Here is a 17911-nt window from a genome sequence, read left to right as displayed (position 1 = left end):
AATTGCTCTGGTATCGATTATTTGATTTAGCAGTGCTTGTATATCATTGTTGTTAGCAAGTTCTGAAAATGTAATTTGTGGGTAACTCTTAGGGAACTGGAGAAATCAGTAGTGGACAACAGAGGAGATGGCTGTGCCTTTGCTGATATCCAGAAAGACAGACTTTTTTCTCCCTGCCTCCCCACATTGAACTACACTCGGTAAGTGCAGAAACTCACTAGACTGTTAGATCCCAGTGTGCCAAATTATGGTGTATCTAAGATAGGGAATAAGTGTAATACTTCCAATCAATATGGGAGACAGATACAATGTGGAGTACAGTATTTAGGATAAAAAATTTAGAATGAGCACAGTTTGCATATCTATTATTATAAAACTCTGATATTGGATGTGGATGTATTTATTTGTGTGTGTCTTGTTTGTATGTGACTCACATCTCCTCGAAAACACGACGTGCTAACAGTGAAAGTTTTACATATTCCAATAGAGATTTACCTCATGATTTCAAAAATCGCCTCATCTGAAAATTTGATTCATTATTTCTTGAGATTTTTATTTTAATTGTTCACAAATCTGAGATATTTTTTATAGCTAAAGAGCTGATGACGTCACAATGGCTCTGCTCCTCACGGCTAGATGCGCACAGTTTTAAAAGCGCAGCCTGCTGGCCACTGTTTTTGCACGCTCTGCGAGTTACGTTAACCCCACACCAGACTCGCAGTCATTTTGTCGCCTCCCGCTTGCAGTCAACTCGCACTCGGCTGGCCGTCCGTAGCGCCGTGCCCGCAGCCCAACCGCCCACCCCCCCTCGAGCTCTGAATTGAAGCCGCTGAACATGCAGTGATTTGGTTGGGCTTCCGAGGGCCCGCGAGGTCCCGAAGCCCGCCGCCCGCTCACCAAGTTCAAGTCCGCCCTCTCCCCCTCCCCCTCCTCTCCCCCCTCCTCTCCCCCCTCCTCTCCCCCCTCCTCTCCCCCTCCTCTCCCACCTCCTCTCCCACCTCCTCTCCCTCCTCTCCCCCCTTCCCCCCCCACTCTCCCCCTCCTCTCTCCCCCCTCTCCTCTATCCCCTTCTCAACCCCCCTTCCTCCCCCTCATCTGTACCCCCTCCCCCCTTCCCTCTCTCCCCTCCCCTTCTCCTTCCCCCTCCCCCATCTCTCCCCCTTCCCCCCTCTCCTCCCCCTCTCCTCTCCCCCCCCCCCCCCCTCTCCATCCCCCCCCTCTCCAACCCCTCCCTTTCCCTCTCTCTCTCTTTCTCTGCCCCTCGAGATAGGGCAACGATGGGGTAAAAGGAGCCAATGAATAATATTAATATAATATCAAGGGGGGGTGGTTAGTGCGTGTGTGTGTGGGGGATGTGGTTAGTGTGTGTGTGACGCCGCAGGCCCCCCCTCCGCAACCGCGCGTTGAGGGGACGGGACCCAACGTGTCCCCCTTGGTCTAGTATAACCTAAATGATTTGTCGCATGAGCTTCACAGGCAATCGAACATATATTGCTCATTAATGATTACCCTCAAAGTTATTCAAATTGTTTGGGGGGGAGCTCAAGGATTTTCACGCATTGTTGATGGATGAACAGCATTTGTTTTTGGGTCAAGATGATGTATGACTTGTGATTTGGAAGGGTCCAGACTTTTATTGTCCTCGTTTTTTTAGGTGGGAGAGTTTGCAAGCAAGAGGTCTTGATGAATTGATGCAGTGACTCATGTAAATAGTCCATATTGTGACTGTGGATGTACTCTTGGTGGAGGGAGTAGTGACTTAAGTAATTGACATTAAAGAAATCTACTTTGTCATGGGGTGGTATTGATCTTTTGCGTTGTTGGGGCTGTGCTTATCACAGCAAGATGAAAATATTTCATCTTACATTGGACATGTCCTGTAAGTGGAGGAGAAACTTTGGAGAGTCAGAAAATAGGTTTGCCATAGAATACTTAATTTCTGACCCCTTGCTGCAGCCAAAGTATTTTTGTGGTGAGTCTAGTAACATTTCTAGGTAATTGTGACTCTTCCCAGGATTTTATTAATAGGTGAGTCATCAAATATCAAGAAGAAGTTATTAGTTTCTGTGGAAGTTTCTGAAGAAGGGTTTCGGCCCGAAACGTTGCCTATTTCCTTCGCTCCATAGATGCTGCTGCACCCGCTGAGTTTCTCCAGCATTTTTGTGTACCTTCGATTTTCCAGCATCTGCAGTTCCTTCTTAAAAACATTATTAGTTTCTGTGTTTGATATTGCCAATGCTTGACACTTATGTCATATTTCAAAGTGCTCCTCTTCTGATACTTCATTCACTTGCCTAACCACATTTTCCAAAAGCACATCGAGTGTAGGGCCACGACAAATTATGTTTTAATCCCTTAGCACCCGCAGTCTATATTTGGGCAGATAAAATCACCTGCTGTTATAGTGTATTACTTCTAAAGGTATCTGCAGTCTCCTTACATATTTGCTCCTCTAATTCCCCTGACTATTTGGGGGGGAGTAGGGGCATAGTACAATCTCATCAAAGTGATTACTCCCTTCTTATTCCGAAACTCTAACCCAACCTTTTTGATTACTGTTAATGATAGCAATTTTTTACAATTTCAGATTTATTTAATTATTTGAATTTAAATTCCACAGCTTTCATACAAGAATGTCAGATTATTTCTATTGATCACTGGCCAAAGTTCTTAGATACAACGTTAGGGACGACTGATCGTACAATAATAGAATTTTTTATGAAGATTTGAAAGTGATTTTGATCCATCTGAAAGGTCTTAAATGTATTTAAAAAAACAAGCAAGGAACCTATGAAGTACAAGTTGGCTGTGAAAGACTGGGAAACTATATTAAAAGGTATGATAGAAAATAAACAATGACTAGCATTTTAAAAACTAACTAATGGATTGTTTACTATATATTCCGTTTGTGCTACCGAACAGGTAAAATGATCCAGCTCTGGCTAACAAGAAAAGTTAAAGGTTATATTTGATGAAAGAGAAAGGCTTATTACCAAAAATAGTTGTAAGCCTGAGGATTGGGAAACATTCAGATGTTAGCAAAGTTGGACTAAGAAATTGATAAGGGAAGAGAAAGCAGATACAAACATAACATAGCATTTCCATAAAAAAGGGCCTGTCAAAACTTCATGAGAAATGTAAAAAGGAAAAGCATAGTATTGGAGAAATTAATGCAACTTAAAGCTGATAAATTCCTAAGGCTTTTGGATCTGAATCCCAGGAGGTGGATATTGGCATTGGAGTTGCACTAATTGTCATCTTCCAACAGAGATTCTGGAATGGTTTCCACAGAAAACTTCAAGACAAAAGGAGGAAGTGGGGAACACTCAAATAAGAAAGGAGGAAGTGCCAGTTATACTGACATCAGCAGTTGGGAGATAGTATTAATTACTCAGAAAATGGTACCAGGACACCTGAAAAAGTAATAGACAATAGACGGAGGAGCAGGCCATTCGGCCCTTCGAGCCAGCACCTCCATTCAATATGATCATGGCTGATCATCCCTAATCAGTAACCCATTCCTGCCTTCTCCCCATATCCCCTGACTCCACTTTCTTTAAGAGCCCTATCTAGCTCCCTCGTGAAAGTATCCAGAGAACCGGCCTCCACCGCCCTCTGAGGCAGAGAATTCCACAGACTCACAACTCTCTGTGTGAAGAAATGTTTCCTCGTCTCTGTTCTAAATGGCTTACCCCTTATTCTTAAACTGTGGCCCCTGGTTCTGGACTCCCCAAACACGTTTCCTGCCTCTAGCGTGACCAAACCCGTAATAATCTTATATGTTTCAATAAGAATCCCCTCATCCTTCTAAACTCCAGAGTATACAAGCCCAGCCGCTCCATTCTCTCAGCATATGACAGTCCCGCCATCCCGGAAATTAACCTTGTAGACGTACACTGCACTCCCTCAATAGCAAGAATGTCTTTCCTCAAATTAGGAGACCAAAACTGCATACAATACTCCAGGTGTGGTCTCACTAGGCCCCTGTACAACTGCAGTATGATCTCTTTGCTCCTATACTCAACTCCTTGCTATGAAGGCCAACATGCCATTAGCTTTCTTCACTGCCTGCTGTACCTACATGCTTACTTTCATTGACTGATGAACAATAATAGAATTAGGTGGAGGCAACATAGATTTCTGAAAAGAAAATTATGTTTGACAAGTGTTTTTTGCATTTGTACATAGTGATATGAATAGTGGAAAAAGTGATATAATATAGCGAGATATAGTGAAACAAGTTTTGTATGCTATCTGAAAATGCAGATAAAAGGTGTGCCAGCGCCACATTGGCACAGATTAGAAGATTGGGGGTACATCCCAGGAATGCTAGAGGTCCGTTCAAAAGTTTGATAGCAGTGGGGAAGAAGCTGTATTTGAATCTGATTATATGCTTCAAGGAGAGGGAAAAAGAAAGAATGACACGGGTGTGAGTGATGTTTCATTATGTGGGCTGTGTCAAAGCAAGTGAATGTGGTTTATTTGCAATTTCGGAAGCACTTTGATAAGTTGCCACTCAGAATTATTAAACAATATTCAAGGGCATGGGGAGGTACCATACTTGTGTGTGTTGAGGTAGTTTAACAGGCAGAAGCCCAAATACAGCGATAGTTGTATTCCTAGGAAATCTTGTATTATATGTCAATGGGGGAAAGGGAATTAGGAGTTGGAGAGTTTCAGACTCATAATAACAGTTATTTGTGCAGGATTTTCAAAAATAAACCCCTGATTCTGGACTCTCAACATCAGGAATTTTTTTTCCTGCATCTAGCTAGTCCAATCCTTTAAGAATTGTATATGTTTCTTTAAGATATCCTCTCATCCTTCTAAATTCCAGTGAATACAAGCCCTGTCAACCCATTCTTTCATCATATATCAGTCCCGCCATCCCGGGAATTAACCTGGTGAACCTACGCAGCACTCCCTCAATAGTAATAATGTCCTTCCTCAAATTAATAGACCAAAATTGCACGCAATACTCCAGGTGCCGTCTCACCACGGTTCTGTACAACTGCAGTAGGATCTCCTTGCTCCTAAACTCAAATCCTCTCGCAATGAAGGCCAACATGACATTATCTTTCTTCACTGCCTACTATACCTGCATGCTTACTTGCAGTGAGTGATGTACAAGCACACCCAGGTCTCGTTGCACCTCATCTTTTCCTAATCTGACACCATTCAGATAATGAATTCTTCAGGCTAAAGAGGGTCTCGACCCCAAACGTTGCCCAATCCTTCTCTCCAGAGATGCTGCCTCACCCGCTGAGTTACTCCAACATTTTGTGTCTATCTTTGATTTAAACCAGCATCTGCAGTTCTTCTTACACCATTCAGATAATAATCTCCCTTCCAGTTCTTGCCACCAAAGTGGATAATCTTACATTTATCCACATTATACTGCATCTGCCATGCATCTGCTCACTCACCCAACCTATCCAAGTCACCCAGCTGCCTCATAGCATCCTCCTCGCAGCTGGCACTGCCACCCAGCTTTGTGTCATCTGCAAACTTGGAGATGTTACATTTAATTCCCTCGTCTAAATCGTTAATATATTCAAGAGTTTGATAGTGGGGAAGGAGCTGTTCTTGAATCTGATAATGTGCTTTCAAGCTTTTGTATCTTCTGTCTGATGGAAAAGAGAAAAAAAAAGAATGACGGGTTGAGTAGTCATTGCACGTGTCAATAGAAGCAATCGTTATTCAAGTACTTTTTAATTTCCGATTTAAAAATTGTATTATAACCAATTTAGCCTGTGCAATGCAATTAGTGTTCCCTAATTCATTACTCACATTATATATAATTTGTGTAATGGACAAATAACAGTTATAGCAGAAGTACCTGTAATAATAAACTGGATAAGGTTGGACAGAGTAAATATTTTCAGGTTGGGAAGTTCAAACTACTGGGATGTTGTAGAGATTGGCAATGAGACATCATCTATTCACAATCTACAATATTTTGGATGAGGGAACAAGTGTAATATATCAAAGCTTGCTAGGTGGTAGACCTGATTATTAAGAGCATGCAGATATGTGTCGGAGGTTAGTGAATGGGCAAGTTGAAAGTTGTGGAAAAATGTGAAGTGGTTCACTTTGGTAGAAAACAAGTGGAACGTTTTTTAAATGAAACATACTGGTTGTTCTGGGTGACATTGTACATTAATCACTGAAAGTGAATATACATATATTTAAGAAGCAAATTCATGTTGGTCTTTATTATAGGAGGGTTTAAATGCAACTTAATAGATGTCTTAATCATAGTTATTGAGCCAGACTCTGAGGAAACACGGGTTGATAGGGCAGTTTTCCCTAGCTGGAATGTCAAAAACAAGAAGTGTTCAATCTCAAAATAAGGATTGGCCATTCAGGACAGAGATAAGGAGAGATGTATTCACCCTGCAGGGGGTGAATCAATGTCTTGCAAATTAAACTATTGAATCAGCCTACTATTCAGAATAATTGTGCAGTAAAAGTGCTGACATAAAGATGTAAAAATAGACTGCATTGAGCGCAATCCAGTGTGCTGTGTTATCCAGTGTGGCCCTGTGTTAAAACTGTGACCACTCTCGTGCATTGCAAAATCCATGGGAAGGACCATGCAGGAGCTGTTCACTGTTTCTTCATGAGTCAGGGCAGCCTATAAATACAAACAGGCCTCAGGTAGCAAAACCGGTTAGTGGATTTAATTAATTAAAAAATAAATATTTAAATTATTTAAAAGTCAGATAAGTAATTTAATTTGAAATACATTAAACATTAAAAGACATAAATATCAAGTGAGATAATAAATAAACACTAAACCCGAACTTGTTCAAAAGAGTGGGGTTGCTGCTTTTACAATTATGGCTGGTGTAAAGTTAAGGAGTCTGACACAAAGTGCAACAGGCTCTTTAATTCTACACAATCCAGAAAGTTAAAAATAAAACCCGCAGACGGTGTAAATCTCCAAATAAAATATTGTTGACCTGAAGCAATCACCTTCTTTGCTCTCTGAAGTGCTGAATATTATGAACATTCTTTTTTACGCGGAACTGTCCCTGGACATGGTCTAGATGTGTTGACATCTCAGCTCCAACATATCTTTGACTTTACATTGTAACATTTAGATATTGAGTATGACAGTTCCCTATAAGATTTCTTGCCATTTTGGAAGTTGCTCCTGCTCATTGAATTCCCCCCCCCCATAAAGTCTTGTGATCCAGCATTCTGGGATGAAGACAATTGGGCATGATCATTTGCTACTTTTTTGTTGAATTGATTCTGTTTTTTGCCTTAACCATCATTTATCAGATTCCTTTCAATGCATTTTTAGTCCAAATGACATGCATTTCTGATGTATCATTAGGCGCATTTAACACCTCTAAATGCATTACACCCTATGTATCCTATTCCATTGCTATGTTATAGAAGGTTAAGGTATTTTTGAAGGCTTATCAAAACTTTCTTTTCCTTTTCTTTCTCAAGCCATTGTGACTGATGTTATTTGGAAGAAACTTGGCAATGACCTTGTCTGGCAGTGCTGAGGACAAATTTGCAGGCACCAACAAAATTTGGGCAACTTGCTCCAAGGCTCATTGTTCGGCTGCAAAGAAAGTGTGACCCAACTAAATGCTACATTCACTTATTGCCTTTACTAGTTTTCTATTATTCTTTAATATATGAAAGTCTTAGAAGGAAAGTTATTAAATGACTTTCAAACAGTTTTAAATAACTAACATAAAAGGGACAAGGGAGCAAAACATTGTTTTTTGCTGGATTAGCTTAATTACTGAAAAGATCGCTGTACACTATCAGGCTCTCCGGTTCTCCGAAGCACACATATGGCAATTAACAGAACTTGCTTATACGAATGATGGCATGTTTAGAGCAGGACAAATTGACAAAGATTACCAAAGATAGTCGACAAGATAAACAGATAGGTGGCAGGTGGCGCAGCACACGTTAGGAAATATAATAATGTTAATTTCCTTAAGAGAGATTGGAGAGCAGATGATTCTCAGCTCCCTCACTATACCACTTATTAAGAATACTCAGCTTCTCCAGCTGTTCTTACACTGAGTATTGAGCTTCCCCCTCCTTTGTCTGCTTCTTAGTCTTTCTCTTAGTTGAAGATCTACCTCATCGATCCTTTCTCTCCAAGTTTGCTCCTTGAAAATACCTTGCAGTAGGTTATTTTATTAAAGGCATTATCTAAATGCAAGCTTTTATTGTGACTAATTTTAAGTACTCTATTTCAGGATAAATGTAAATGCCACGGAGAGGATGCAGAAGAGATTTATTAAAATGATAATGGGAATGACAGGCATGTTATGTGGAGAGACTAGAAAAGCTGAGGCTCATTTCGTTAGGATATAAAAGGTTGAGCAATGAGAGAGGTATGTATAAAATTATGAAGTGCGTTGAAAAAGTAAATAGAACAATTTTGTTTGGGTGGTTGACCGGTAAGGAAAGACATACATTAAATCAAAGACCTTGAAGGAAGAAGGTAGGAGATATTTTTTGATATGACGAGAGCTATCAAGTCAAGTAGTATCTGTACAGTAACAATGTTGGAATTCAAATCCCCAGTGACCATTTAGAAAGGAAATTTATAAATATTTAGAAAAATAAATAGTTATATCCTAAGGGAGTGAGATAAATTAGATTACCTTTCTGCAGCGTGTGCTAATATGAAGTCTTGAATAGCCCCCTCCCATAATTTATTGTGTCCATCTTGTGCTGTTATATCACTTATCTGATTTGCTTTTATTTTTGTTCTCTTTTTCTCCAGCTCAGCAGAATTGAACTATAAAAATGGAAATGTCACAGAAGGTGGCTGCAGAAAAGGATATGCCTCTGCACAGATGACAGCAATATTTCCAAAGTAAGTTATAAATTACTTTCCATTGTTTGTCACACAACATTGCAAATTAGACAGTTTCTCATCTTTGTCATAATTGATTTAGAAATACGTTCAAAACTTTTCAATATGTTTCTACGCTACTTGAAATACGTTTCAAAACTTGTGTTTCTCCAAAACAAAGAGTGCTAATTTCCTCTCCTAATACATACATATTGTAATAGGCTCATTTGCCGAAACAATCTTCATCTGTATCTCTTACTTCCAGATTGATTTCTTATAGCCCCATTGGTTGGTCTTTTTCATTCTGTTCTTTCAAAAAGACGTCATTTAAAATTCTTTTGCCTGTGCCTTAACTTGTTCTTACTCCGAAAAAGCCACAAAGTCTTGGAGTAACTCAGCAGGTCAGGCAAACTTTCTGGAGAGTATGGATAGGTGATGTTTTAGATCGAGACCCTTCTTCTGAAAACACTGTTCTTACTCCAGTTAACCTAGACTCTGTGCTTTTCGATGTACATTGGAACCACATTAACTAGTATCTTAATTATAAATTCCTCCATGATTTTGTTATTCTTTATGTCCAAATCTTTTGAAACCTTCAAGCTCTTTTTAATCACTCCATTCCCTGTAGCAGTGCTTTCAACGATTTGGTCCCCAAGATCTGGAATTCTTTCCCCAAGCCACTCTATTCTCCTCTTTAAGATGCAGCTTCAAAATGTTTGAACATTTCTCTTATTTTCTCCTTGTGCAGCTTGACATCATTTTCTTTTTTGCATTTTATTCTTCCTCTTGGTTGTACTTTAGCCCTGTGTTTAAATTGTTATCGATGCAAGATATTTCTCGCCCCACTTTTCGAGGACTCATTCTGGTAGAGTGACTATTTAGCCAAATGGATAATGTATTTTGTATCTTATTGTGCAATTTATTCTACTTTCTATGTTATTTTGCCAAAGCATCTCTGATTACTTCCTCCTATCACCTCATCATCTCTGCCCATTTACTGATATTTCTTCCCATACATTTCTCAAGCTCTACTCAAGCACTATCTCCTTTTGTATTGACATTTGGAGGGGGGGGGGGGGGGGGGGGGCAGGGGTTTAGGATGGAAATCTCGGCCCCAAATCATATGGTTGTCCATTCTCAAGCTCCTAATTTTCCAGCCAAAATTCTTCTGCCACTTTTGATCTGCTCAACAAGTACATTTGATTTATTTTATATTCGATACCCTTGCAACCAGGGTGAACTTTATTCCTGTTCACATCACCCTCAACATCCCCTCCCCTCCCTTCCAGGATTAGCATTGCTTCCTTGTCAAGAGGAGGTGAAGAATTGTACTTAATAATTAACAACTTCAGTAATTCTTTACCAAATCTGGATGTGATGTATTGTGGTTGCAGGTTCTCGGCTCTGGCCACTCATTATTTGATGAATTTTGTGGAGATGAAAAATAAGTGCTGGCTTCTTCTGTCTAATACCAACCCTCCCATTTCCTCTCCTAGTCATCTCCAGAGCAGGTGTATAGCAAATACAATTTTTGATACATTTAAGATCACATGTTGCCAGATAAAATACAATTTGCAAGATTGAATTTGCATAAAGGTCTTGCGTTCATAATCATTGACTATTGTGGTAATGGAAGTTATGATCGCCCATTATTGTGGATAGCGGTGGTTATGAATGAAGGTTTATCAGGACTGCGTTTAGATAACCAAGCAGAGTGAGGGGTGGGTATGGAGAGAGGCTCCTAGGGTGGAAGTGATTGGAGAAACACTAGAAAAGATCTGCCATGAAGATGAGTGCAAGAGAAAGATCAAGGATCCCATTGCTATGCCAACTTGTGATGGTTTGGGGTGTGCAATTGTAGTGGAAGGTGGTGATGTCTGAGGAGGAAAACGGTGGTTATCTGTGTATATGGTTTCTCCGGATACAGGTTGATTGTGAAAATGATTGGGATGGAATTTCTTAGAGATATATTTGATGGGGGGGGGGGGGGGGGGGAGATCATGGAGATGATTGGTTTGGGTTAGTTCATTTGTAGAGATGAAAGGGTTGGGATGGTACTCAAAAGACACAGTCTGATGGAAATTTAAGGAAAGCATCGAACTTGAAGAATTTGTGCAACTCATACTCGCTGACAATAAAATACAAAATAAAACTTTTTATTTTTAGTCTTCAGTATCATTTGGGCTTCTTTTGCATATTTGTGCTGTGTTAATGAACAGAGGACCCATATCCAATAAGAGTAAGTGCGCTATCCATGCAAAAACTACTTGATTGCTTTTGTAGATACAATACAATTCAATTTATTGTCATTTGGACCCCTTGAGGTCCAAACGAAATGTCGTTTCTGCAGCCATACATTACAAAACAAAAAGACCCGAGACACAACACAGTTTACACAAACATCCATCACATCGTTGTGATGGAAGGCAAAAAAAACTTATCTCTCCACTGCACTCTCCCCCCCGATGTCAGAGTCAAAGTCAAAGCCCCCGGCTGGCGATGGCGATTGTCCCGCGGCCATTAAAGCCACGCCGGGTGATGCAAGGTCGCACACCGGGTCTTGGTGTTAGAGCCCCCGGCGGGCGCTCGCAAAGTCCCGCGGCCATTCCAAGCCGCGCGGGGCGATGGTGTAAGGCCCCGCTCAGGTGCTCTTCAACCCCGCAACTCGGGCGGGAGAAGTCGCCGCTGTGGAAGCCCCGAAAAGCGGTCACCCAGCAGGGACCCGCGGGCTCCCGGTGCCGCCGTCCGCCAAACCCGCAGTTGCAGCCTCCGAAACTCCGGAGGTCGGGTGGCAGCAGCGCTCCACCACCGCTCCACCCGCTCCGGACTCGGCCAGCCCCGTGACGGTGAGTAGTCGGCAGCTCCGCAGCTGGAACCCCAGGTCGTTCCTGTTGGAGGCCGCTCCACGTTGCAGCCCCAACGACAACGGAGACCCGACAAAGAAAAGGTCGGGTCTCCCGTGCAGGGGAAAGATTTTAAAGTTACCCCCACCCCCCACACACATACCCCAACAAAAAAAATAAGTAAACTACATAAAAACGAGACAAAAAATAATTAAACACAGACGGACTGCAGAGGCCGCTGCTGACGAGAGTCGCGCCGCCGAGTAAAATGACTCCACTGCACTGTAGTGAGTATTTTAGTATTCTAATTTTGTTTTTCATTCAACCAAAAAATTATATCTGGTTTTTCATTAATTTTCTTTTTTAAAAGGTTACTTGTTTGAATCACAAAATATTTGTGGTGAATTGGATGAGTCACAATATATTGGTATGTTTGTGCAATAATGTGCTCATTTTCAAATTCCTTATTTTGGTCTGTCAAGATGGGCTTTCTGATGCTTTTCTTTATAAGTATCATCATGTTAATCTGACTAAGTTTGCAATCTGAAAGCTAATGACAAACTTGCAATTGTACATTTATTGACAATTGTTTAAGATTCCCTTTGAATTGTAAATGTCAAAATAATTATTATTGATGTATGAAAGGTCCTAATTGTGTCTCTGGGTTTGATAGGTATGCGAATGATGTTTAGTTAGAGGCTTCTTTGGTTTTTCCTGCACACTTGCCAGCTTTTATATGTTGTACGACATGAATGGAACTAACACCAAATTATATATTGTAGTCCAGGTGATCCAGATTTGATATAGTAAAGTTAGTAAAATGGTATACCTTACGTTATTGTATATTGAAAATGTAAAAGTAATGCTTGGTGCTTCATCTTTACCATTATTGTTGCTTTTGACATGTTTATAGTTTAAAATAATGTAACTGAACAAGAGAAACAGAAGAAGGTATCTAAACTTAAAGGAGGGCGCAACAAGAAAGTGGGTAATTCTTATCATTACAAGATTAGATAAATAAATGCCACCCAAAAGGAAGGTATTTGAAGCATAACAGCTGTCCATTAAAATAATCCTGACTGTTAAAGCTCGCATCTTTAAAAACAGACAAAACACAATGGGTTAAGGTAAACCAAACAAGCTTTACTTTTACGTCATGACAGGAGTGGTGGAAGATGTTACAGTCCAGAAGTATTCAGTAGTACTTCTGGTTCTCCCAAGATACCACTCACCTTAACAAAGAATCCCGGAGTCTTTATACAGCAAAAGTATACACGTACGCAGAATACCAATGACATTAAGTAATGTCCCAAGAAGCATCAGCCAAGTCCTAATATGTTGTTTTTCACCTTTTGCTCAAAACCAAGCATTCCGAAGACATTGGTCATAGTTCCAAGATGCAACAGTCCAGTCCTAACATGAAGTTGTTTTTCTGTGCCAGTTCGTGTCTGTCCCCTTATCAGTACTGGCGTCCCTAACTGCCCCCTCTTATCTGCAAATACCTTTCCACTGGAGAAAGCCTGCTTGAGAGAAGAAATACAAAGCCACAAGATCTGGTCAAGTATCCCAGCAAGCAATGCAATAGCAATTCGCCCTTTCATTACAGAAGTGGTTAAATATGTCAGCAAACGATATAATAGCAATGGCAGTTCTTTGAAATAAAACCAAAAATGCTGGAAATACTCAGCAGGTCAGGTAGCATCAAAGGAAAGAGAAAACGTTAACAGTTCAGGACAGAGACTGTTCATCCTGACCATCCACCCCACCAGCATCTACCTTCAAACATTTAGATATTGGATTAAAAAAAAATTAGCAATGTTGCTAATGGCAACAGAATTCATGCAGAAAGATCTACCTAAGAAACACATGATTTACCTAATTGAATGCATTAACAGGTTCAAGGGGCTGAATTTAGCTTTACTCATAATCTCTCAGTAGAGCCCATGAGAGAGAATATTATGGGAATTTCATATTTAAATCTTCACTTTGTCTCAGTATCACGAGGATGTGAAAATAACATAATAACAATTAGCATGTTTTTACATTTTTCAGTTGGAATCACTGCACATTCAGTAGTACCATCTTTCCCTGTATTCATTGTGTTGGGACACTTTCTCTGTTGGATGATGGAGTGCTATTAACATTGTCATTGTACACCCAAAAGGAATGGCCTTTACTACCAGCAAGATCACTTAAATTAATTTATCTCATATGTAATAAAAAGACATTGAATTTTAAATATAACCTTTTCTTTATACTAAGTTATCTTAGGAATAGCTGGCAGTAATTTTGGATTGACACCAATTTACATTTATTTCCTTTCTAGTCTTTAAGACTATTCAAATGTTATTGCTGGAAATCTTCAAAATTGAACATTATTTTGGTAGAGTAGTATAATGTTGGTGTATTAAGTTACACAGTCTGTGAGATTGATTAAGAGCACAATTGAGACTTTGGGTTTCAGTGCAGTTTAAAATGTTATTAGAATCTGGAAATAGTCTCTCACTTTATTCATTACCTTGAACAGATGGTGCTATTGAGCAGACTTCAGTGATTAGATCAGCGGGTTTAAGGAAACGAGGTTCTTGTTGGAGCCCAGCAATGACTTGGGAGAGACAATCTTCCTTTTGTTGGCTCACATCAACTGTTTTGAAACCGTGCAGTATGTTTTCTGTTACGTGTCACAGCTGTCGTATAAAATCAAAGATATAGTTTAAAAGAAAATTTGGCAAACATGGTATTTGTCTGTCTCACCTCTGTCATACTGATGGTGAAAAAGGTAATGGGAGAGCAGATTAATAAATATTGTAGGACAGATGTCTGTTGTACTCTTAAAAGCGTGAGCCATATGGTGGACTGATACAGTCTGTTAAGTTCATTGAGACTCTGTGTCATGTATTGAAGGACAAAGGTTTGTTGTGTGTCACAGACCAACTTCTGCATATTAGCTTGAAGGACAGAGTAATGTTGCCTGCTTTGTGTAGCTGATGGACCTGGCTCTTTTCAATTCTCCCTGTTTGGCCATGCTCTTGATCACCTCTCTGATTATCCTCTTTTACGTCTCATTGTTAATGTCCATTTATTGAAGTCAAATGAAGTAACTTAGCTAGATAGGACTTCTCTAAAAGCATTATATGCTTGTTGGGTTGGGTGTTACAGGCACCTCTTGCTGCCAAAGAATCCCAGCAACAATGTCCTCGCTGCCAATCTGTTTAATGCCCACTGATTGCCACTGTCCTGTAATGAGATTTCCCTGTTATCATATAACGACTTGTAAAGTTAAGCAATGGAATTTTGGATTCTTTCAGATGGAACATTTTAACAAGCTAGTAATTGCTTATCAAGCCAGAAACATTATACAGTGTCAACCAGATATCAATACTTATTGTGATGACAAAGAGGATAAGACTTTGTGCTGGCAGGTAATACAATTAAAATGAACTAGATCCTCTTCAATTTTTAGCATTTACTTCTTGCCTTGAAGGGAAATTATATAAATCCCAAGGAATTGGTAACTATCATTTCAGCATTTTTATCTGGGAAAAGTGTTACATTTTGGTGACACTGTTCTATGGCCTGATGCTGGTTTTATTTGCTCCCTTGAATGTCCTTCCATTTAAACTTGTCTTGGGGAAGGCTAACATTTTTCTATGTGGTTTAAAAAAGACAATTGAGAAATTATGAATAACTTCCTTAGTTTAGTTTATTGTCACGTGTACCGAGGTACAGTGAAAAGCTTTTGTTGCGTGCTAACCAGTCAGCGGAAAGACTATAGATGATTATAATTGAGCCAATTACAGTGTATACTGTAGATACATAATGAGAGAATAACATTTAGTGCAAGGATCTTAGATCTAGTGCTGTTTCACTGGATTTAGCTCAGAGTAAGAGAATTCCAACATAGTTGCAATGAATCTTATCTATTTTCTATTACATGTTGACAACACAGCAGTATTGTTATGTTTGTACCACATGCACCTTGTTAATCATTTTGAAAAGTGTCCTTTCAGGAAGATTTAGATGGGTGTCTGATGCCATTTCAGTCACTTGTCCAACAAGCACTACTTCCACTGCTATTTCTGAGAGCAAGTTTTTAATTCCTACTGCTCAGAGGAAAGGCCTTTGCGTGCAGCAAGTTTAAAGCAATTACATGTCAATGGACATTATAGGATATAGTTTAGAGATTCTGTCATGCAGAATATAATTCAGAATTCAATGGATATGAATGAATGAATGAATGAATGAATGAATGAATGAATACGTTTATTGGGCAAGTATTCACATACAAGGAATTTGCCTTAGTGCTCTGCCGGCAAGTGACAACATGACATACAGTGACAGCTAGGAATGACGCATAAAACATTAATAATCAAACATTATCGATTAAAGATGTGAATTAAATAAAATACCAGCGCAAAAGGAGGCTACATATTTTTGGTTATTGAGTAGAGCTACTACTCGTGGAAAAAAAGCTGTTTTTATGTCTGGCTGTGGCAGCTTTGACAGGTCTCCTAAAGTCTACAATCAAATCCACTGTCTTAAGAGCATTGAGCTCCAGGACGTTGCGATGGCACTAGGCCGCCAGCTGTGTCACTTCCTGTTTAACCATATAACCATATAACAATTACAGCACGGAAACAGGCCATCTCGACCCTTCTAGTCCGTGCCGAACACGTATTCTCCCCTAGTCCCATATACCTGCGCTCAGACCATAACCCTCCATTCCTTTCCCGTCCATATTACTATCCAATTTATTTTTAAATGATAAAAACGAACCTGCCTCCACCACCTTCACTGGAAGCTCATTCAACACAGCCACCACTCTCTGAGTAAAGAAGTTCCCCCTCATGTTACCCCTAAACCTCTGTCCCTTAATTCTCAAGTCATGTCCCCTTGTTTGAATCTTCCCTACTCTCAGTGGGAAAAGCTTATCCACGTCAACTCTGTCTATCCCTCTCATCATTTTAAAGACCTCTATCAAGTCCCCCCCTTAACCTTCTGCGCTCCAAAGAATAAAGCCCTAACTTGTTCAACCTTTCTCTGTAACTTAGTTGCTGAAACCCAGGCAACATTCTAGTAAATCTCCTCTGTACTCTCTCTATTTTGTTGACATCCTTCCTATAATTAGGCGACCAAAATTGTACCCCATACGCCAGAATTGGCCTCACCAATGCCTTGTACAATTTTAACATTACATCCCAACTTCTATACTCAATGCTCTGATTTATAAAGGCCAGCACACCAAAAGCTTTCTTTACCACCCTATCTACATGAGATTCCACTTTCAGGGAACTGCTGCTGTCCTTCTATCGATGCGCCGTGGAAAGTATCCTCACCTACGGAATCCTAGTGTGGTTTGCCAGCTGTACTGTGGCTGAGAGGAGGGCGCTGCAGGGAATTATAAAAACTGCGCAGCGCATTACAAACGCTAACCTGCCCTCCTTGGATGACATATACAAGGCCCGATGCTTGCGCAGGGCCATAAATATCAAGAAGGACACTTCCCACCCTGCCAACCACCTTTTTACTCTGCTACCCTCGAGGAGGCGACTCAGGTCTCTGCAGGCTCGCACCGGTAGACTAAAAAATAGTTTCTACCCATGTGCGGTAAAAGAGCTTAACTCCAATAGTGAACACTGGGAAGCAAGAAGTAACTTCGAGGAATACCGCTAAATTCTTTAAAAAAATTTTTTTTAATGTATCTATTATTTTACTATTAACTGTACATATGTGTATTGGTTGTTGTGTTGTATTTCTTTTAACGGAGGAGAAGCAAATGGAATTTCGTTGCTCAGTTTTGTGCAATGACAATAAACATATTCTATTCTATTCTATTCTATTCTACTCTATTCTGTGCATAGTTATTCCCAGATCCCTCTGTTCACCTGCATTCTTCAATTCCCTACCATTTACCATGTACGTCCTATTTTGATTTGTCCTGCCAAGATGTAGCACCTCACACTTATCAGCATTAAACTCCATCTGCCATCTTTCAGTCCACTCTTCCAACTGGCACAAATCTCTCTGTAGACTTTGAAAATCTACTTCATTATCCACAACCCCACCTATCTTAGTATCATCTGCATACTTACTAATCCAATTTACCACACCATCATCCAGATCATTGATGTACATGACAAACAACAGTGGACCCAACACAGATCCCTGTGGCACCCCACTAGTCACTGGCCTCCAACCTGACAAACAACCATCCACCATTACTCTC

General features: G+C 40.1%; 1 protein-coding gene across 6 annotated transcripts in view; it reads left to right on the top strand.

The window, feature by feature from the left end:
• st3gal3 (ST3 beta-galactoside alpha-2,3-sialyltransferase 3) overlaps nt 1-17911 on the top strand; it is a 378440-nt gene that overhangs the window by 174517 nt on the left and 186012 nt on the right. For 3 of the 6 annotated variants that reach the window (XM_033028810.1, XM_033028809.1, XM_033028813.1), the window contains exons 4-5: nt 93-200; nt 8771-8863. In XM_033028810.1, the coding sequence (XP_032884701.1) occupies nt 93-200; nt 8771-8863 (201 nt within the window). The remainder of the gene's footprint in view (nt 1-92; nt 201-8770; nt 8864-17911) is intronic. The other 3 variants (XM_033028812.1, XM_033028811.1, XM_033028814.1) reach the window with 1 other exon arrangement.

This window comes from Amblyraja radiata, chromosome 10, assembly GCF_010909765.2.
Source record: "Amblyraja radiata isolate CabotCenter1 chromosome 10, sAmbRad1.1.pri, whole genome shotgun sequence".
Taxonomy (NCBI): domain Eukaryota; kingdom Metazoa; phylum Chordata; class Chondrichthyes; order Rajiformes; family Rajidae; genus Amblyraja; species Amblyraja radiata.
The sequence above is the reverse complement of the archived record's forward strand: the minus strand, read 5'-3'. Positions and strand labels throughout refer to the sequence as shown.